This window comes from Cavia porcellus, unplaced genomic scaffold (genome assembly GCF_034190915.1).
Source record: "Cavia porcellus strain 051 isolate PalLab524CR breed Dunkin Hartley unplaced genomic scaffold, mCavPor4.1 scaffold_6, whole genome shotgun sequence".
Lineage (NCBI taxonomy): Eukaryota > Metazoa > Chordata > Mammalia > Rodentia > Caviidae > Cavia > Cavia porcellus.
Genome location: NW_026947489.1, coordinates 96,670,105 through 96,693,620, shown reverse-complemented (window position 1 = coordinate 96,693,620; position 23,516 = coordinate 96,670,105). Strand labels below are relative to the sequence as shown.

Sequence of the window (23,516 nt, the reverse complement as noted above, 5' to 3'; positions counted from 1 at the left end):
TTCATTATACTGGAGATTTCTTTCGACATGCAGAAACTCTTTAATAAGACATGATCTCAGTTATTGATTCTGGGAAGTATTTCCCATGTAGTTTAATTCTTATTCATGAATTCTCTACCTACCTGTATGTCTTCAAGATTTCTACCTACTTTGCTTTCTAATAGATTTAGTGTTTCTGTTTTAATATTTAGATCTCTGATCCATTTAGACATTAGCTTAGCATATAATGACAGGCATGGGTCTAGCTTTAGTTTTCGACATATGGAGAACCAACTTTTCTAGCACCATTTATTAAAGACAGTATCTTTCTTCCAGTGGACATGTTTGGCCCCTTTATCAAAGATAAGGTGGCTGAGTGTGTTTGTAGTTGTAGTTGTATCTTCTAATTTGTTCGATTGATCTTCAGGTCTGTTTTTATTCCAATACCATGCTGATTTTATTACAGCCACTTTGCAGTATAACTTAGTTCAGGGATTATGATGCCTCATGGCTTGCCTTTGTTGCTTAGAACTGCCTTTGCTATTCTAGGTCTCTTCTGGTTCCAGATGAATTTTTGGAGTGATTTCTCTAGATCTGTGAGGTATGCTAGTGGTGTTTTGATTGGAATTGCATTAAATTTGTGTAACACTTTTGGGAGAATGGTCATTTTCACAATGTTTGTTCTTCCTGTCCATGAACACAGGATGTCTTTCCATTTTCTGAGATCCTCTTCTATTTCTTTTTTTCACAGTATTATAATTTTCCCTGAATAGATCTTTTACATCTTTTGTTACACTGATTCCTAAGTATTTCATTTTTTTTGGACCCTATTGTGAAGGGTGTGGCTTCTTATATTTCTTGTTCAGTGAGTTTGTTATTTGTGTATTGGAATGCTATTGATTTTTGAGTGTTGACTTGTTTACAGCTATCTTACTGAATGTATTTATTATACTTAGGTGTCTTTCAACAGAGTTTTGGGGGTCTTCTATGTAGAGTACCATGTCACTGGCAAATAATGGTAATTTAACTTCTTCTTTTCCTATCCTTACTCTATTTATTTCTCTCTCTTGTCTAATTGCTCTGGCTAGGATTTCTAGTACTATGTTAAATAGGAGTGGTGATAATGGACATCCTTGTCTTGTTCCTGATTTTGAAGTAAGGGCTTTCAGTTTTTGGCCATTTAATATGATGTTGGCTGTTGGCTTGTCAAAGATGGCTTTTATCATACTGAGGTAAAGACCATCTATCCCAAATTTCTGTAAGGTTATTATTATGAATAAGTGTTGGACCTTATCAAAAGCTTTTTCTGCATCTACAGAAATGATTATGTGATTCTTACTTTTTGTTCTGTTGATATGGTAGACTACATTTATTGACTTGCATATGTTGAACCATCCCTGCATTCCTGGATGAATCTCACTTGGGTCATTGTGAATAATCTTCTTGATTATTGTTTGCCAATATTTTATTGAGAATTTGTGCACCAATGTTCATTAGGGAAAGTGGCCTGTAGTTCTCTTTTTTGGTTGGGTCTTTCTCAGGTTTGGGAATTAGAGTAATATTTGCTTCCAGGAATGAGTTAGGGAGAATTGCTTCCCTCTCAACTTCACTGAAGAGTTTGAGGAGTGTTAGTATTAAGTCTTCTTTGAATTTCTTGTAGAATTCTGCAGTGAATCTGTCTAGACCTGGGCTTTTTTTTGGTTGTTAGTAAGGATTTAATTACCTTTTTAATTTTGTTAATTGAAATTGGGTTATTCAGCAGATTTACATCTTCTTGACGCAGCTTTGGTAATTCATATGTTTCTAGAAATCTTTCCATTTCTTGTGTTATCAAGTCTATGAGAGTAGAGGTTTTCAAAATATGTACTGATGATCTTCTGTATTTCCACAGGGTCTGCAGTTATTTCACCCTTTTCATTCCTCATTGCATGAATTTGAGTTTTTTCTTTCCTTTTTTCAATACAGTTGGTTAGGGGCTTATCAATTTTATTTATTCTTTCAAAGAACCAACTCTTCGACTCACTGATTCTTTGTGCTGTTTTCTTAGTCTCTATTGCATTTTTCTGCTTTGATCTTTATAATTTTCCCCCTTCTTTTGGCTTTGGGCTTGACTTGCTCTTTTTTCTGTGTTTGAGGTGTAGTGTCAGGTTGTTTATTTGTCTTCATTCTATTTTCCCAATGTGGGAATTCACCGCAATAAATTTTCTTCTGAGGACTGCTTTCATTGCGTCCCACAGGTTCCGGTAAGATGTATTTGTATTTTCATTTGCTTGTAGATATTGTTTAATTTCTTCTTTAATTTCCTCTGTGACTCACTGATTGCTCAGGCATGTATTTTTCAATTTCCATGTGTTTGTGGGGTTTTTTGCAGTTTCTTTTTTCATTAATTTCTAGTTTCATGGTGTCATGAAACTAGTAACAAGCATAGGATAGTTTCAGTTCTTTTGTGTTTACTTAAGCATGTTCTGTGGGCTACAATATGGTCTATTTTAGAGAATGTTCCATGTGCTGCTGAGAAGAATGTACATTCTGATGTTGTTGGGTGGAACACTGTATACATCCACCAAGTCCATTTGTTCCCAAGTGTGGCTCAGTTCTGTTATTTCTTTGCTGATTTTCTGTTTAGTTGATCTGTCCCTTTGTATCAAAGGCGTGTTAAGGTCTCTTGTTATAACTGTGTTATTGCTTATTTGATTTTTCATTTCTGTTAGGGTTAGGGTTAGTTTTCTTCATCTACACAGTGAAACTGAGGCTCAGGGAATGTTGTAATTCACACAAGGCAACATGACTAGAAACTGGCAGAGTTGAGTTTCTTTCATGAACTGAGTGTTCCCTTAAAATTACATTAAATTCATTTGAGAATTATGATAAAATAGTTATTAAAACTATAATGGATGTTTTACTTTTTAATGAACAATTGCTATCTTTCATTTCGAACTCCACATATATTTTTATAACATCTAAAAGTCTATGGAAGGCAAGGCAGAGGCAAGAGAGTGCACTGCCTTTATTTTTATAGATGGGCAATTAAAGTGCTTGGATAGCAATTACTTAAAATTACACAAAAAATTGAAGATTAATAAAAGCATCTGAATGGTCGAGAGCTCTTAGATGCTGAGTGTTAAAAAAAACACAGGCAGCATGGATCTGCAAGGTACCACAGTTCCAAATACTCCTTTCTGAGAACACATGGTTTGGACCAAAGGATTCTGGGCTCAGTGGCAGGAAATCTGCTTCTCAGAAGACTTGGGGCATTTTACTTACAGATGAGGAGTGGGAATAAATGGCTTCTGAAGTCCTTTTCAGCTACAATCCACTTTAATCCTATAAAGCAAACATGTCCAAGTACATCATGCCCAGCCACACTTTGCGGGCTTGCTCTCAAATGGACAAAGGCGATTTTGCTTTGTGGGCACAGGAATGTGGTGCTATAACCCAAGACACTTAAAACCACATCCCTTACTCTATCCATGAACTTCCTCTCTACGCTCCTTTTACTGACTGTCTGCAGCCTGCCATAACGTGGCCTGCTGACAGTTTAAAGGCAATATAACCAATGAGCTCATCTTCCCCATGCCAACATCTATGCTGACATGGCCAGTTACTCTTTGCTCTGGCTCCACTACTGAAAGCTGACCAGGGACTCACCTTGTCAGTTCTAACACCAGGTCCTCTCTTATGTTTAGCCACAATCAAGTATCACTTCAGTAACCTCCAACCACATTTCCATCCTTCAGATCTTGATTTTGTCATTCCTTGAGTATATGAACCTTCCCCATTTTCTTGTATCAGAGGTGGAATGCTCTCCTTCTCTCCCTTCATGCAGAAAGGCTGAGGAACGAGTTTTTAAATGGCAGCCAGAGGGGCCCGCTTTGCAATTTTCTTTTTTTACATTTTATTTTAAAGAGAATAAAACCAAGCAAAATAAAACAGTACAAACCAATCAAAACAAACCAGTGTAAGTAACATAGGACTTCAAAACAATACAAAATCAACAATGGCTATCCTAATGCCTCTTGTTGTCTTCAGAATAGCTGTATATACTTTCAGACATAGTAAAAATACAACAAATCAGAGCAGAGTAGAACCAATAAAAACAAAACAATGAATGCAATAAAGGACTTCAAAACAAGACAGAAGTAAATCCAAAATGATTACCATAATATACCTTGCAATCTTTGAAATAGCTGCCCATGTCATCAGATAGAATAAAATCAAACAAAACAGGACAGAATAAAACCCAAACCAATAAAACAATGAAAATGATACAGGACTTCAAAAAAGATAATAGGGAATCAACAATGGCTATCACCTTCAGAAGAAGATTCCCCTATAGATGTCATACTGCCTACCATTATCCTCTGATTAGATGACCAGACTACTGGCTCTAGACCTGCAAATTCAGTGAAACAACAAATACTACAAGTGTCAAATTGCATTTTACCTCAATAGTATCATCACAGCCTGTGTTCCTCCAAATCAGCAAGTTGCTTGGGCAGGGTTGAGGGTGGGGGTCTTTTTGTTTCCCAGCTCCCATGCAGGAATGGGCTGGGATCTGGCTATCCCCTAGCAGTGGCAGCCCATGCATGGTGCTGGTTTGCAGGTAGGGCTTGCTTCTTGTTGATTTCTTGTTCTTTTCCCCTGTAGTTGGCAAATGGCTCCCTTTGCAGTTTTTATCAATCAATTACTAATAATATGGGATAATATCAATCACTAATTATGGCTCCTTCTCTTTGGATGCCAAATCCCTCACACTGCAGAGTACCCAGGATAATGGTTCTCTTGTGTTGGCTTTTGTAGCCTTCTCTCCCCTTACCTCTCCCCAAAGCCAGCTCTTATCTTAGAAAAAAATGCAATAGAGTTCACATAGCAATCTATGAGTAAGACTCAAAAAAGTTAGAAAACAAAAAGCAAATAGGTTTAAATTTCTGAAGAATATGGAGATATATGTACCAAAACCATGTGGAGATGCAGCAGCAGAAGGAAATAAAGAATATGATGCCTCTTGTTTCAATAAGCGGAAATAAGCCAAGCAAAAACTTCCTGATGTCATTTACTGCAGGATCATAGTGACGAGGTTGGGGAAGAGGCCGTCTCCAAAGCTGCTGACACTCTACCTCTAGAAGACTGCAAAGTGTTGGTGGAGCCAGGGCCTGTGAGCTATGTCCTTGAGCTCTGATGCTTAATTCTGGTTAAATAATTTCCTCATTTGACCCTTAATTTCCTCTCTAGTAGAAATGAGGCTATTCCTGAAGTCTTTTCACCATTTAAAAGTCTGTGGTTCTGTGACCCCAAGGCCTCTTAAGTTAGCTCAGCTAAAATTCTGCTCTTCTCCATTAGAAAGCAAAGGCATGCTCTCCTACACAGTTGCAGATGCCTACAAACTTTCTTTGGCCATCCTCTTCATTTGGCGAAATTAAACTTTAAAAAGCATCTGTACAAGTAACCCCCCACCCCAACCACTATCTTTCTGCCATCTTCCTAAGTAATGCCATTGGGTAACAAATTTTGCAAGTCAGTGTCCAACTGATCACAGTCAATGCCTTTCATATGCAGAATTTATACTGGAGGTACCACCTGAATAAAAGGAATAGACTCGACTCACAGACCCCACCAATGCAAAGGTCACAATGTTAATAGCTCAGCTCTGAGTGATTTCCCTCCTGTCATACTCTCCCATAGTTCAATTTCCAGCCTCTCTGGGCATACTGAAACCACTTCCTTTATCCATTTTAGCCATGGGCTATGAGCTACAATGAACCTCCCATCAATCAGGGAATTGATCTCACGCCTTTATCTCTAATCCCTATCAAAACCCTGTTAAACCAATTGGAAAGGAATAAAGAAAGCATGATTCCACCAAGAATAGGGGAATAGAAAAGGAGACAACAGCAGACAAGACAGATCAACACATTTCAGATGAATAACAGATGGAGGAGGTAAGTAACTTTGCAGAAAGGAGGAGGCTGTAGCCCAGTGATTGCTAAAGGGGAATTTCTCCAGAACACTTAAAGCCTCTGGACTAATAGTTACCAAGGACCTTTGATTATAGGGCCAGGGGTAAGGCTGAAACCAGAGGGTTTAACTAAATAAATGTTTATATGATAGATGCCCAAATTACACCAAGCATACACACCAGTCAACTATCTCTTGCTATCCCTAAAAGAACATAAGATATTTATTCTCTGGAGAAACTGACCTAGGGAGGCTCTAGACTCAGAAAAAGCAGATTCAGCAGAGGTTAGGAGTAAGTATAAGAATTAAACAAATGGCTTGACAGTCCAGAGATGATGGGAGTCTCTTTCCAGTTCTCTCCCTTTATCCTGCTCCAGGAAGTGAATACCTAGGCATATATACATCAAGGCAAGAAATTAGCGGGGATAAACCTACCGATATTGACATCTGGGGATATCAATGAAAAACCTCCTATACTCCTCCAACCACTTTACACTGAACTCTAGCAGCCAATGAGCACTCTGTATAGATAAGTGTTTTAATAAGTACAGTCAAAAGCACTGGATTTTGAGAGATAAAAACCTCTCAGGGTCTCTGGAAGAATACACACACACACACACACACACACACACACACACACGACACTGATAAAAGAGGCAAGAGAAACAATGAAGAGGGTCCTATGAGTAGCAAAGTGAAATATAAGAAAGCTTATGAAAGAGAGTCAAAAGAAACAGATGCTGAGCACCTACTTTGTGCGAAGAGCTTTTGCAAGCCACATAGTTTATGCCCATCATAAACACTTACAGAGGTCAGACAGACGAGAAGTTCACAGTTCAGAGAAGGCTGTAACTTGCCTGTGGTCACACAAGTAGCAGAGCTAGAAACAGAACTAAGAACTTACTAACTCTGAGTCTTGTGTCCCTTACACTATAGAACACTGCTTGAGGAAAACATGCAACTCTTCTGAGATTCTGTCAATTCACCGTTGAACAGGGATTGTACTTGCCCTGAGAACTTCAAGGGTGACCGTGAGGAGGACAGGTGATGAGTCAAAGCACCATGTATGATGTGAAGCTAACAGCATACTGATGTCCGTGTGCATGCCACACTGAGGCTACCTGTGGGGTTTCCTGACCACACGTGCCTGGCTGGGCTGCCATGAGAGGAGAGAGGAGCTGGTCTTGGGCTGGGCCTGGAACTGCAACTAGGGTGGGACAGAATCTGGGTGGGCCTCACGGGGATTCAGAACTAGCATCATACTTTCTATTTTCTTTGCTCTTTCTCCCTCTCCCATCTCCATCCTTCTTTTAACTTTGCTTTCTTTCCTTTCATAACCTAACTCTGAAATACAGTGTGCTGAAATCCAAAACAGACTAAGGCATCCCTCTGCTTTAAATCTTTCCTGCACCACTGCCTCTCCGGATATGGTCCCAGCTTTCTTGCCTAACATTCAAGGCCTTCAGGAGCTGCAGTCTTCTTTACCACAGCTCTATCTCCTCCAGCTACCTCTGTTCCCCCTCGATTTGCTGTGCCTTCTGCACATCTTTGCCCATGTTGGTCCCATCCCCCACTTAACCCCCCAAGGCCTTTCCTCCTACTCATTCTTTAAGACTCACCTCACATATCATCCTTCCTGACACATTCCTTTGCCCCATGTTAGAGTGAAGGCATGAAATTTATGAATGAACAAAACAGTCTCAGGAAGTGTGAATGCAAAAAGTGACCTGGAAGATCATAATAATTCTCTTGTTTTATCTGTAAAAAAGAGGCAGCCCAGAAAAGTAAAGTCACTTGCCCAAGGTGACAGCAGCTTGTCTAGTACTCAGCTCTCTAGGCCTAGTTCCCTTTCTACTATGTGCTATGTACAGGCTCCTACTGAATGAAAACATCAAAGTGGCCGAGTGTTGCCAAAGCCTTTCTCAGAGATATCACTTGTGAATGAATGCTCATAGCTGTTCTGCATCTATGGGCTTTAGGTGTACCCAGGAGAAACAGGGGATGTCACAGAGACAAGAGGCAGCAGGGACATTAGTCACAGAGTGAGTGGTAAAGAGACCCCTGCATGCCGAGGGGCAGTGCTATGAACCAGAGTGTTCCCAGGGAGATAGGACAGTGCCGCTCATACCGTAAAAGGGCAGAGCAGGTTCACTGGCATGATTGCTTGGCCACTGCCCAGTGCCACACATGGATAGCTCCCCAAATGCTGCATGCTGAGGGTACACAAGCTCTGGCCTCTGTCCCTCCAGACAAGGATTATCAGTCATGCTAGCTTTGCTGTGGATGCTTCCTGTCTTTGAAAGTCATATGTAACCTAAAAGCTCAGTTGATGCTGACTGATAAGCTAAACATCTCAAGCCTGATCACTGCAAGGAATAGCACAAGGAGGGAAAAGTGAAAACCCTTGGATTCAGCAGATGTTAGATTAAATCTTAGCCTTTTTAATTCTCCAGTTTCCCATCTGGGAAATGGGGATAATTCTCATCTCTGTACTTTGCATTGTGATGAGATGTCACTTACAATAAATGAGATGATACTTACAAAATTCTTACAACATTCTCAGAATGGTGCCAACACTTGGTTGATATTTAACTACTGTCACGTCGATATTTAACTACTGTCACGTCTATGACAAAAGCATTATCCTTTAGAAATCTTAACTCCTGCTGTAATTGTCAACTTCCAAAGCATCTTCCTAAATAAACCTTCCCAGTTCCACACTATCTTGATAGTCAATTCCCTTCAGCATACTGGTGGGTACTTGGCACTACTTAATCCTAAACTGTCTTGCTGACTGACAACTTGTATTTGATTCATTCATTCATCCATTAATAAAGTACATTAATAAAGTATGTGTCAGATTTCCAAGTCTGCTCCTATTAAATTATGAGTTCCATGTTCAAATGGGAAGGAGAAGAAGGGAAGTGGTGAGGAGGAAGGAAAAAAATAAAAGGAAAACAGAAGGGAAAACATGGAAACAAAGCCTTTGTAAATAAGGAAAGGAAGAAAGGTTAAAGGGGGGAAGGGAATGGGAAAATAGAATCAAGAAATATTATGTACAGATACAAATTCCCTCTGATGAATGTGATCAATATGACAAGTATGTACTAATAAAAAATAAAGATTAAAAAAACAAAGATGACAAAAGGTTATGAGCCCCATGAGACAACAACCATTCACTACATTCCTCTGCAGTATCCAAAATGGTACATAGTACATCAACATCTAGTAAGCTGAAGGAACAGATTGAGAAAAATTATATAATGTTCACTCAGAATTTAGGAACACATGAGGGACCTACTGTATTCAAGGCTAGTATAGACAGGCAGGTCCACTAAAATGTCTAACACAGTCTGTGGACATGAGAACAGACTTCAACAAGTACAGAATATTTTAGAAATTGTGTAGTCCAATTAAGTGCCTAAGTGCCTAAGATCATAAAACAAATTGGCAGAGCCAAACCTAGAGCTCAGTCCTTGCATTGTACAACAGCTCCAGCTTATCTCAGTTCATTATTATTTTTGCCTTGACTTACTTTTGCAAGGCTCTAAGCCTTTTCAGCATTTGTAAGCCAGTGCAATAAGTCACAGTAGCATTTCTGCTACTACATGCAACCCTGAAAGGACAATCTTGTGCCTCGAAAGGCCTGAGAGAATAAGAAAGTTGGCAAGTACAGAGACATTTAGACAGCCTAGAACTCTCCTTGTGTCACACAGGGTGACTCCTGTGAAGGGACACGTACCTTGCTTCTTTAGGAATAACTGTGGGGAAAATCTACTGAAAACTCTAGAAAGGTGATGGCTCTGTGAGGCTCTGTGTTAAAACACAGAAATGTGGCTTGAACAATAACCAAAACTATGAATAACATCTCTACAGTGGTGCACACTTGCAATCCTAGCACTAGAGAGGCTAAGGCAGAAGGATCTAAAGGTAGCCACATAGAGAGCAAGACCTTGTCTCAAAAACAAAAAATGAAACACAACGAAAAATTTTATCATGAAATATCTCTCCCAAATACATAAGTTTTAAATATATTTCTGGTCTGGTGAAGAGGAAATCCCAAGCAGCCAGGTGATACAGTGAAACAAATACATCAATCAGTGAGACAGGATTTCGGATAGAGCACTGAAAACCACCAACTTTGCCTCTTCTATTCAGCAAACCCTGGCAACCACTTGACAAAGCTCCTTGGGAAGGAGCCACCAACTCCAAGCAGTACACACTGCACCTGAGTTCCAGATCTGCGCTCTGCTACTGACACACTGTGCCATTCTGAGAAAGTCGCTGCCTCTCTCCATGCCTGTAGGCTGCTCGTGTAACAGCAGGAGACAGGAAGGGAGCCAAGGAATTTGATACACATTACTGAGATAATTGAGCAGCCATCTGGAAAAATAATGAAGTTGAATCCACACCTGACATCGTACATTAGGATACATTCCAAATGGATCAAAAGTTTACACATAAAAAATTAAAACAAGTAGGATAAGACATAAAGAAAATCTTTTACACTCTGAAAGGAGGAGGCCTTCTCTGACTTAAAAATTCCTGTCTTTAAAATTTATTTTAAAAAAAGAAAGGAAAAATAAATAAATAAAATTGAATGTGCCCCCCCCCAATCCAGAAGCCATACACAAAAAGCCTGATAAATTTAATTGTGAAAGAACAGGCTATATGACAAAAGGAGGAAAAATATCAAAAGCAAAAATAAAAGACAAAAAGCTGAAAAAAATTTTATTTACGATTGAAATCACAGGAAAAAAAAAACCCTAATCTCCTTAACATGTAGAGAAATCCTAGAAATTCATTAGAGACTAGCCATCCGATTGTTAATAAGGACTTGATCTATTTGGGCTACCAAAATAATACCTTAGACATCATAATTATAATCTCATAATAATTCTGGAGACTGGGAAATCCAAGATCAAGGTTGACCTAGTGGTCTGATGGGGCCCAGTCTTCCTAGATACCATCTGGTATGTATCGTCAAAGGTGAAATGGGCAATCGAGCTTCTGTGCACAGCTTTTCTAAGGGTGTTCACCCCATCCTTGTGGGTGCATGACCTAATCACCTTCTAAACGACCCACCTCTGAGTACAATCACATTCGGAATTAAATTTTAATTTATAAATGGGGATGCACAGACATTCACACCACATAGGAAAGGCAAAAGACAGTGTGATAGAAAGAAAAATGCACACCAAAGATGTCCAGGTCCTACCTCCCAGAGCCTGTGCAAACCCTATTACATACCAATGGTCAACAGACTTGGATAAAACTAAGATAGTGTAACTTCTTAGCTGACACTGCAACAGGGAGATTGTGCTCAATTATCCAGATTGGCCCACTATAATAGCAGTGTCCTCAAACAGAAAAGGAGCAGGCAGAAGAGTCGGTGTCTGAGTGATGGAGGAGAAAGCCTTGATGAGCCACTGTTTGGCTTTGAGGATGAAAGGACCACAAATCCAGGAGCTGGAAAAATCTAACAGACCCCACTAGAGGCTCCAGCAAGGGGATGCTCTTGAACAGGAAAAGATGCTCAAACTTCATTTAAAATAACCAAAATTAGAGATTAGAAAGGCTACAATAATCTTAAAGAAGTTCAAAGTTGGAAGACATTAAGAGTTATTAAAGCTACAGTAGTAAAGATAGTGTATACTAGTATACAAACATCAAAACTAATATATATTTTTAAAAAGTCCAAATGAGCATGTTTGTTCCTTCCTCCATTTCTAACAAAGGCATCTCTGAAATTTAACAGGGAAAGACAAACTTTTCCATGAACAGTTCTAAAGCAATGCTTTTTTTAAGTGTGTAACTTTATTTATTTTGGGGGTATGTGCGTGCATGTGTGTTGGTGTTTCGGCAACTGAGAACAAAAGTGCTACACTATATCCACACCCTTTTATATTTTTTATTTTGAAACAGAGTCTCCCTAATTTGCCTAAGCTGCCCTCAAATTTGCAATCCCTATGTTCAGCTAGGACTACAGGCATGTGTCACTGTGCCTGGCTAAAGCAATGTTTTAAATGAATTTGAGATGGGTTTTTAGGCCTAAACATAAAAGGCAAAAATAATAAAATTTCATAAAGACAACGTAGAATATTTTTATTAACTTGTGGAGAAGGGAAATATATCTAAAGAAGGCTACAAATACCTCAAATCAATAAAGGAAATACTGATAAATTAGACTTCATTAAATTAAGAACATCTGTTCATCAAAAGATAACTATAAAGGGGCAAAAGAGTGAGCTTTCAATTGAGAGAAGATGCTTATAATACACATATACAATGAAGCAATCTGTAAGATAATGCCTATAGGAGGCATTATAAGAGGATGCCTATAGATAATTAAGAAGAACAGGGGCAAAACCAACTTTAAAACACTGAGCCAGGTGTGGTGGCACATTCCTGTAATCTCAGCTATTTAGGAGGTCAAGGCAGGAGGACCACAAGTCTGAGGTTCAGGTCATTTAGTGAGAACCTGTTTCAAAATAAAAAAATTTTAGGCCAGATCTGGTGGCACATGCCTGGAATCCCAGTACTCAGGAGACTGAGGCAGGATGATTGCTGCAAATTCAAGGCCAGCTTGGACTACAAAGTGTATTCAAAACCAACCTGAACTGCACAGTGAAATTCTATCTCAAAAAGACAATTAAAAAGTTAATTAATTGCTTTTAAAAATAAATTCCAGGGGCTGGGGATTTAGCTCAGCGGCATAAGGACCTGCTTTGCAAGCAGGCGGTCGTGAGTTCGATCCTCGGTACCGATAAAAAGAAAAAAGAAAAAAAATGTGTAAAAAAAATAAATTCTAAAAAACTTTAAAAGGGTGAGGATGTAAGCCCTGGGTTCCATCCTCAATACTTCAGAAAACAAAAATAACAATAAAGAAACTATAGTGAGTAGAGCTCAGCAGCAGACTGCTTGCCTCAAATGTACAAGACTCTCAGTCAGATCCTCAGCACCACAAAAAAAGGAGGAAAAAAGAAAGCAATAGGCAAAGCCTTAAAGTCTTTGGACTTGGTCTATCATCGTATGAATGGGTCTTGCCTATCAATAGTTAGAAGAGAATGCAAATTAAAATCAGTGAGATTCCACACTATACACTCATTAGAATGGTCTAAATCTAAGAGACTGAAAATATCTGGGAAGGATTTGGCAAAATGAAATGTGCATACATTGCTGCTGGTGGTGTAAATTGGTATAGCTAGTTTGGGGAACTGCTGACAGTATCTGCTAATGTTAAATATATGTCCTAAAAATCCTACTCTTGATTATGTATGTAGAAGAAATAAATGTATATATGTTCACCAAAAGGCTGTACAAGAATACTCACAGCAGCTCTATTCATAATCCCCAAACTGGAAAACCAAGTGTTCAATGGTCAAATGGATAAGTCAGTTGAATAATCACACAGTAAAATATTACTGGACAATAAAAAAGAATTGTCATACACACAGCATAAATGATAAATGTGTTGGACAACAGAAGCCAAACAGATGAGGACCATTTATATGAAACGTACAGTAACCCTGACCTTGTGCAGAACAGAGGCAGCTCTGGGGGTGGGTTACTGACTTGATGTAGCACGAGGTAGCCTTCTGGGGTGCTGGAGATGCTCAGAATCTTACACCAGGTGTTGGCTTCTTAGGTAATGTATAAGTGTAAAAATTCATCAACCTGATCCCTTGAGACTTGTGTACTTTATATATTTTGTATTTTCATTTTAAAAGTAAGACAAAACCTGCATTGAGCAGTTATTTGCTTTCAGATTGGCAAAAATCTAAACTGTAACACACTGTGTGAGGGAGCTGCATGAAGCAGGTGCTCCTCCACTTTGCCAGCAGGAGCGGGAAATGGAAGAGCCGCAGAGAGGCCGACTTCACAGCACTGTGCAAATTTAAAAATACACTTTCTCTTAGATACAATAATTTCATCTCCAGGAATTAATTCATCCTACAACTATATCCACCCACACAAAAAGTAACACATATACAAGGTTATTTGCTACAGTATGGCTCATAATAACAAGGATTGGAAATGATCTAAATGTCCATGAAGACAGCACTTCTCAAATAAATCATAATGCAGAGGAATATTACATAGCTGTAAAAGTAATTAGGAAGGCTTTGATACTGATATGTAAAGATCTCTCAGATAAACAGTTGGAAAAAACCCAATGTTGTGCATAGCGTTTTGCTATTCACATTACAGGGGTATAAGGCATACTTTGATGTTTATTTATATATGAAGCAATACACTAGAAAGATATAGAAGAAACTAATACCACAGTAAGCATTAGCTTCATGTATTGCTTTGGGGAAGTAGACAAATGGGGAATAGGATGGGAAGGAAGTTCTTTTAAGTTTTAATCTATATACATGTACAATCACAGAAAAATTATTTAAGTACATTAATTTCTTACATGGGAATGGACAATGGAAAGAGAAAGAAGTATCTTAAAAGAAGTGGTTGTCCAAAACGATGTCACTAATTTCACAACCTTTTGTTGGTTATATGCAGAGAACTACTTAATCTGAAGCACAAGAGATTTAGGCTTGATATACAGAAGAACTTGCCAACAGCAACGGAAAACTATGTTTTTGTTGTTGTTGCTGATATGTTCTCTCTCTCTCTCTCTCTCTCTCTCTCTCTCTCTCTCTTTCTTCCTCCCAACCTCCCTCCCTCATTCTCTTACTGGGGACTGAACCTGGTGCCCTCACACTGAGCTAATTTTTCGACAGGGTCTCAGTAAGCTCTCCAACCAGGACTCAAGTTTTGACCCTCCTTCCTTAGTCTTCCAAGAGCTGGGATTACAGGTGTACACCACCAGGCTTTGGTAGGGAACTAAATATTGAAATGAAGAAATGAACACTCTTAACTAATGGACTTAAAACAGGTCACACTGTCACCAGTCTGCAGACAGGCAGCACAGGTAGCAGTACACAGGTTCTGAAGTTAGAGACCAGGATTCATGATATGACACACAGGTTCCTCCCAAATGTATGACTTGGGTATGGCACACTGATCATCTTACGTTTTATCTAGTCTTATCTAAAAAAACGGGGTTAATAATAGTAGTTACTCATCAACTTGCCATGGGTAAATGGGATAATATAAGTAAAGCGTTTCTCTTCTGCCTACCACACTATGCACTGGAACAAACAAGTCTGAACCTGCCTGAAAGCACTCTGCAAATCCCTGAGGTTTGAAGGGCTTATCACTCAGAAAAATAGCCTGCGCGTCCCCTCTAAAAGTTATTTCTCACTATTAAATGTTTCTATGAAATATTACATGGCTCTCTTTGATGAGTTTTAGGCCAAGGTCAGATGCTCTGTCATGCATATAATAAAGGTGCAGACGTTCAACAATTGGAAATCATCAGTAAAATGAAAAATAAATCAGTGAACAGAGAACAACTTCAAAGCAACTGCCTTCCTTGGAGGAACAGGAGATAGCATACGGTCCTGGCAATATCCAATCTTTAAAACTGCCTGTCTAGTGGCCAGTTAGCTCAGTTGCTTAGAGCACGGAGCTGATAAAACTGCCTTTCTGACAAACCTCATGGTCCAGGAAGAGGCCACCAAGAAAGTCCTTCCAAGGGTCTGCAAAGCAGGAAGAAAGGCAGCATAGTCAGCTCTTTTTCCACTGCAGGAAAGGAAAGCTAAACAACTGCACATCAGGAAAGAAGGAAAACAAATTGGCCAATCAAGCCAAAATAAATTGCTCCTGAGAGAAGCAAAATAGCTGGAGTCAGTTTAGCCAGACATGGCGGTGAGGGGCCTAAAACAGCAGGATATGAGGGCCCTGCCTCTGGGAGGCAAGGATCTTCTGAGTAAGTGATGGCCATGTGCTCTCTGCTCACCTCTGCTGACCTTGGTGTGCACTCACAAATGGCGCCAGCCAGAAAATGTTAGCTGATGTGAAAGGAAATCCTGGGTGGAAAGGAAGGAAACAAACCAATGAACTAGCCAGGTGAGCACGCACCAGCAGAGCACTGTGGACTCAGCAGTGCACGGTACCCTGTGCACCGACATTCCTTTGCCTCCCTTTTCAGCCTGATCTGTCTGTTGCATGTTGGTTTGACATTAAAGCTGCTTCTGCCCTTGATGAAGTCCAGCTTCTTTATATTCTACTCTAGTTTACTCCATCACCAAATTATGCCTGTTATGGCGGGTGCAGCACCAGGCACCACTGGGCTAAAGCTCAGGCCCGGAGGCAGGAGGCATGGAATTCCATCTGAGGTGGGCAATGGTAGGCAGGTGACAGAAGAGCTGGCTGTGAAAAACAGGCCTGTGAGCCAGAAGAGCTCTTCTCTCCCTCCAGCTTGTCTCCCTCTCACTGGCCTCCTGCCAGGCCTAAGAGGCAGATTCTTATCTCTCTGCTTGCAAAGCATGCCCGCTGCAGGGCTCCACTGGGGGTCCCATCCCGCCAATGGTGGGAGCATCTGGCCAGGGTCTGTGCTGGGCCTACCTTCCTGACTCTGCAGCTTTACTCAGAAGACAGTGCACCAGGCCCTGGGCACTGGGGACAAAAGGAAAAGTCTGCCTTCAAGGAGCTCACTGGCATGTCTCACTCTCCCACTACCTCTGATGGCCTCTGTACTTGGGGACAACTTTCTAGAATGGCATACTTTCTCCCTCCTGTCAAAAATTACTTCACCAGGATTGGTTACACTGACAGGTGAGTCTCCCGTCCCTACTTCTATCAGGGGAGATGAGAATGGCAATAGGCTAGGCATTCTACATATGTTTCACCTCATCTTTCTTTACAGTCCTACAAAGAGGAAGTCTCACCCCATTACCTAGATGAGGGGAGGGTGGATGCTCACAGAGAGGGAGCTGGTGTAGATGGAGGCTGTCTGGTACCATCTTCCCACTTTCTGCAACTCCAGGCAGCCTGTGTCAGCTCAGCCTGATACTTAGCTCTGGCCCTGGCCTCTCCATCTCGATTTTGATTTTGTGTTTTCAGATTCCCTTCTATTTTCTTACTCGTGTTGGTCCCAGAGGAAACTGCCCTCTTCAAGTCTTGTGACAGCAGCAGTAGTGGTAACAGTGGTGGTGGCAGCACCACATCCTTTTGACTCCTGGATTAGCTTGTCTTAATTATGCCCGTGCTGGAACAGGGCCAGTACAAATGATCTGTTATTGCTGCAAAGCATACAGGTTGATTGGTACATTTTCTAGTTCTTGCTCTGACTCAAGCCCTTCTGCTCCCTACTGCTGCCAACAGCCTCCCTCCTCTGCTGTCCTTGGTTCTGTCTCTTTGCACATCACATGTGGGCCTGCAAAGCAGTGCTTCAAACTACTGCCACTCCAGGGAGCCGAGCCTGTCCAGTTTAATTCAAGAATGCCTACATCTTCGCTGAAGGCCAGGAACTGTGCTGGATGCTGTGAACAGGCCACATAGAAGAAGAAAACATAGGGGCCTTGCCTTTCAGAGGTTTGGAATCAGAAGCTAGGAGAGAGAAACAGGAACAGAAATCACTGCCACAAGACAGATAGAGATTGTGATGTGTCCTAAAATATTAGGACTACAGGAAAACTTGGTTTTTTGCTATAAGGTGTCCATTTGAGAGACGGAAGACTTAGCTCAAAACAAGGCAAATTGTCGAACTAACAATGTCTGGTAATAACAACAAAAACTCTAAAGCCCTTAGTGGGAGCTAGGTGCCACTTTGTGAGTATTTTGTAGATTAAATCACTTAAGCCTCACAACATTATGAAGCAGACACTACTACCATCCTACTTTAAATATGATGAAGTGAGGTGTAGAGGGGTTGATATCTTGTCACATTCACTCTAGGAGTAAGTAGAACCCTGTACCAACCCCAGACACTCTGGACTATACTACGAGCTGGAGATTGACTCACTAAGAGCTGGAGATTGACTGTGGAAGTAGTGAAACGGCTTCCTAAAAGAATTGCTCATAGGTCCAATCATAAAACACTGAACTTGGGATACACAAAGCCAAGTGAGAGGAAGTGTCAACCAGAGGTTTGGGTCCAACTGGGAGTTCTTTAGTGCTATTTAATGCAAGTCAGTGAGGGAAGTGAGCATGTATTTCTAAAGAAAGAGCCACATCAAGAAAAAGGAACTTGGCAGAAAGGATTTATTTAAAGAACCAGAAGAAGTCCAACCCACTTTTCTTTTTAACAGTACTGGGACTGAACCCAGGGATTATTGTGTGGTAAGAAAGTGCTCTAATACTGAGCTACATCTCAAGTCCCACTCTTTCTTTCTTCTTTTTATGCATGGCTGTCTATGCATGATGCCTCAAGCTTGTAAGTTCTTTATGATCCCCAAGTGCTACTTCCTGAGGCAAGGAGGACAGCTTGCGTACCTTATAAAGGTGTCTGATAACACAGAATGAAATTCTCAAGAAAGGTACCTCTAGTAAATTCTTGGGAACCAAAGGCTTCCATTGCCTGAAATCTTCCCAATACATATCCACACACTTGCACCTTGGCTTTGATTAACCAAGCTTCCTCCAATTCTGTCATATGAGTTTGAGAATAAGCACAGTATTGGTATAAAAATTACTTACCAATTACTGCCAAATTATGCTCTGAACCACAAGAGATCTGTAAAAAGAAAGAAAACGTACAGTGATATTTCAGCCAGTGTATTTTATGACCACTGTTATTTTCTAATGACATGAACATCCATTTCTGGCAAATTTTAGGAAATAGAAAGAAGTACCATATACAAAGGTTAAGACTATAATTACAACATATTCAAAAATACATAGAGAGCATGAAAAAACATTTAATAGAAATGCACCAAGATGTGAAAGAAGTTGTCTTTAAACAGACCATAATAATTTTTTCTACTTTTTTTGCATATCTCAAACTTTCTATAATGAGCATATGTTACTTTAAAAATGGAAAGATAAGGCAATAAAGATAACAGATTTTAGAAACTAAACTAAAAAGACCATCACTCTCATCTGGACTGATAAAATGAGCAAAGGATTCAGTGGAAACAGACTGGGCTGAGGAGATGCTTGACTTTCTCGTCTGCTTATTTTCCCTTTCCCTTGCAGCCACACATCCTCTGTAGTTCCTTGAATCTATTCTGTTCTCGCACACCCCCAGGCCTCTGCACATGCTTGTTGTGCCACCCAGAATGACATCTTCTCTACTGCCTCTCCGCTAAGCCCCTAGTTATTCTCTAAAACCTCAAAACATGTACTGAGACCCTTCTGCTGTTACTTCTAGGCAGACTTGGGCACTTCTACTAGGCATAGTAGTGTAGTAAACACCTGTTGCCTGTCAGCATTTTTCCTGTCTCCTCACTAGACTGCCTGCATCCTGGGAACAAGGCTGAGGCTCACCCACCTCTGAATCACACAAACACACTCTGCGAAGCCCACAACTCAGTTAACATTTGCTAAATCAGAGAAAAAATAAAAGTATATAAAGGAACAAAAGCTTAATACATGAAAAACAATCATTTAGGGTTCTGAATCCAGTATTCCCAACCAGTGGGAGACACTGCTTGCCTTTCAGTCTTGGCACGTTCCAACGTATCAGCAGGAGGCAACGGGAGATCTAAAAGCATAAATGTTCCCTAGGTACTGATTAAGAGAAATTCTGTGGACTCTGGAGAAGTCTCCTGTGACCTTTACCAGGACACTCACTTTAGCTCCTGGAAAGAGGATCGCTCAGGTACTCTGGAATGTTAATGTGGGCTTGGCCCTGGAGATCAGCTAGCTACCTTACCAGGAGAAAGGGAGGGTTGGAAAGGTGAAGTAACTTGCCTCAAGTCTCAGGGCAAGTCTGTGACAAAACTAAGAAGAAAGCAGCCATTCTATTTGCTAGTATGAGATCAGCTTTCTGATTCACATGAGTGATTCCACACTTGAGTGAGGTCACATGGCACTGGGCTTTCTGTGCCTGGCTTATTTCACTTACCATGGTGTCCTTCGGGTTCATCTATAATGTCATAGTGACTCTAGCTAACAACAGTATATTGTATTCTTGAAAAATCTAAGATTATTTTAAGGTTTTCTACCATAAAAAATGATAAGTGTGGGGATAATGTGTATGTTAATTAGCTTAATTTACCTTTTCTACTATATATATTTTAAAACATGTTATACATATATAATTTTACCTGTTAATTAAATAATGAAAAAAAACCAAACACACATGCCTACAACCACTCTGAATCTCCATACTTCACAAGAGTTCCTTTCTTGAAGCTAGATGCTGTTTTCCAGGGAAAAACCACCAGGAAACAGATTCAAAGGTTCTCAGCAGAGGGGTACTGACAATGAAGTGACTTGGAGCGCTGGAGGCTTTCTCCACACTGGCAGCAAGGTTTTTCGGCTTTTTCCCGTGCAGAAGCTGTGCTCCCCCAAACCCAGCTTCCACTGTGCACATGTATATGGGCTTCTAAAGTGCTTGGCAAAGATGCTTCTGTAAATTTTACTCTTAGGAAATATAGGCCAGATTGTCCAGTCTTTGAACACCCTTGAAGCTGGCTGTATTTGTCACTTACCTGAGGGCTATAGTATGCTCACCATGGGCCACATACTATCTACAGAACATATTCATTATAATTCTGGCTGTCCTTAGGCTGGTTCCCTGGGTTTTCTACAGAAAGCACCTTAGACTGATGAATAGGAAAAAGCTTAGCCATCTAACAATATGGAAATATATAGAGACTATATTATGATACAAGCATCTGATAGATTATTAAGCAGTTTTAGAAACTGAATAATATATAATAGTAGGAAAATATTTGTGTTACTGTACAAACTGAAAAATTATATAAAACTGTCTATACAGCATGATCCCCATTCTATAATAAAACGAACGAAAATGAGTAGGAGGAAATACAACGAAGTGTTAACAGTGATTGCCTCTGTTTTGGGGATGAGATTAGGATTTTTTTTTTTATTTTAAAGAGGAAAAAACATCACAAAGCAGAACAAAGTACATCAGAAGAAAACAATGTAAGTCACATAGATTTCAAAGCAAAACAACAGGAGAACAAGTGGCTACCATGTCTCTTGTTTTCTTCTAAACAGTTGTCCATATCTTCCCATACAATTAATTCATACAAAACAAAATAGTATTAAACAGATCAGAACAGAGTGATGAAGGCATTTTAGGCCTTCAAGACCAGGCAACAAGAAAATCTACAATGGCTGCCGTAATGTCTCTTGTTATTGTTCAAATTAGCTGTCCATACCTTCATGTATGTTGAAATTAAACAATACAAAACAGGCTAAACTCACTCTGAACAAAGAATAATAGCATTAGTGGGTTTCACAGCATGACGATACGGTATCCTCAATGGACACCATAATGTCTCTTTTTCTTCAAAGTAGCTGTTCAGGGCTGGGGATTTAGCTCAGCAGCATAAGCACCTGCCTTGCAAGTGTGCGGTCATGAGTTCGATCCCTGGTACCGATAAAAACAAAAAAGACAAAAAAAAAAAAAAAAGCAAAGTAGCTGTTCATTTCATCACGCATAATATAATTGATTCTTATATACTGTTTAGAAGTTCTACACATGTATAAGCCTCTACATGTATACCTAACCCTTCTGTATAACAAAAACAAACCAAAACAAATTACTAGAAAAACACACACAATAAAAGACAAAAAAATAACAATAGCAAAGAGCCCAAAACAATGACAATATAGGCCTTCAAAGCAACGTGGTAGGAGCGTAATTAGAGTTACTTTACATAATATTCTTCAAGAGTTCCTCAGATCACCAGACACTAACATGCAAAATTGTTCCAATCCTATGGATGTTAGCTGCTTTGTTCCAAGAACTTATAGAATTTGTAGCAGTCATCTTAGCTATCCTAAGCATGATTATACAATTTTTGATATTTTTCCCTTTCTCTTCCTTTTTTTTTTCACCTTTTCCCTGAGATATTATTTTTTTTTCCTTTTGAGCAATTCTTATCCTTTCATTATATGTATTGAGGATTTTGTATCTTATGTACTCTGACCATTTCTTATACTAGGGAGACATTACGGTATTTACACTTGTGAGTTTGATTTATTTCAGTTACGAGTATGGTCTCCAGTTGCATTCATTTATTTATAAATATCTCAATGTGATCATTCTTTATAGCAGAGTAGTACTCCATGGAATAAAAATACCACCTTTTTTATCCATTCCTCAGTTGATGGGCACTTAGGTTGTTTCCAAGATCTGGCTATTACAAATTGTGCTGCTATAAACATGGGTGCACATATATCCCTGTGATATGATACTTTCAGTTCTTCTGAGAATATGCCCAGAAGTGGAATAGCTGGGTCAAATGGGACTTCCAATCCAGCTTTTTGAGGAACCTCCAGATTGACCTCTACAGTGGCTGCACCAGTCTGCACTTCTACCAACAGTGCAGGAGAGTTCCTTTTTCCCCACAGCCTCTCTAGCATTTGTTCTTGGTAGGTCTGCTTGATCCTGGCCATTCTTTCTGGAATGAGAGGGAATCTCAGTGTTGTTTTAATTTGCTTTTCTCTAATGACCAATGATGCTGGACATTTTTTCATGTATTCATTTGCCTTTTGTATTTATTCATCTGAGAATTGTGTATTCATCTTAGATGCCCCTTTTTGGATTGGGTCTTTGAATTTTGGGGGTCTGATTTTTTTTTTAATTCTTTACATGTTTTAGACAGAAGTCCTTTGTCTGAGGGACCATTTACTAAGATTTTTTTTCCCAATTTGAGGTTTTTTTTTTTGCTATGCTGGAGATTTATTTTGACATGCAAAAACTCTTTAGTGAGATGTGATCCCAGTTATTGATTCTGGGAAGAATTTCCTGCATGGTTTGATTTTTGTTCATGAATTCTCTACCTACCTATATGTCTTCAAAATTTCTATCTACTTTGTTTTCTAACAGATTTAGTGTTTCTGTTTTAATATTTAGATTTTTGATCTATTTAGATTTTAGTTTAGTACATGGTGACAGGCATGGGTCTAGTTTTAGTTTTCAGCAAATGGAGAACCAACTTTTCCAGCACCACCTAATAAAAAGACTAGCTTTCTTTCAGTGGACATGTTTGGCCCCTTTATCAAAGATGAGGTGGCTGACTGTGCTTGTGGTTGTAGTTGTATCTTTTAATATATTCCATTGATCTTCAGGTCTGTTTTTATTCCAGTACCATGCTGATTTTATTACAGTAGCCTTGCAGTATAACTTCAAGTCAGGGATTGTGATGCCTCCTGCCTTGCCTTTGTTGTATAGAATTACCTTTGCTATTCTAGGTCACTTCTGGTTCCAGATGAAATTTCTAAACGATTTCTTTAGATCTGTGAGGTATGCTAATAGTGTTTTGATTGAAATTGCATTAAATCTGAATAACACCTTTGGGAGAATGGTCATTTTCACAATATTTGTTCTTCCTATCCATGAACAAGGGATGTCTTTCTATATTCTAAGGTCCTCTTCGATTTTTCAGGGTATTATAATTTTCCCTGAATAGATCTTTTACTTCTTTTGTTAGATTGATTCCTAAGTTTTTCATTTTTTTGGATGCCATTGTTAAAGATGTGGCTTCCCTTACTTCTGTCTCAGTGATTTTGTTTAGTGCATAGGAATGCTATTGATT

The 23,516-nt window shown here is 39.6% G+C and overlaps 1 protein-coding gene across 9 annotated transcripts in view; it reads right to left on the bottom strand.

The window, feature by feature from the left end:
- The window catches only part of Sergef (secretion regulating guanine nucleotide exchange factor), a 227,812-nt gene that overhangs the window by 66,101 nt on the left and 138,195 nt on the right, over window positions 1-23,516 (bottom strand). For 7 of the 9 annotated variants that reach the window (XR_010048390.1, XR_010048389.1, XM_063251771.1 and 4 more), the window contains one exon: window positions 18,478-18,514. The exons of 1 other annotated variant lie outside the window; for it this stretch is intronic. Coding sequence is in view for 6 of the 8 variants with exons in the window: in XM_063251771.1 (XP_063107841.1) it covers window positions 18,478-18,514 (37 nt within the window). In the remaining 2 variants the exon portion in view is untranslated. Of the gene's footprint in view, window positions 1-14,202; window positions 17,389-18,477; window positions 18,515-23,516 lie in introns of those variants that run through there. One more of the 9 variants, XM_063251775.1, reaches the window with a different exon arrangement.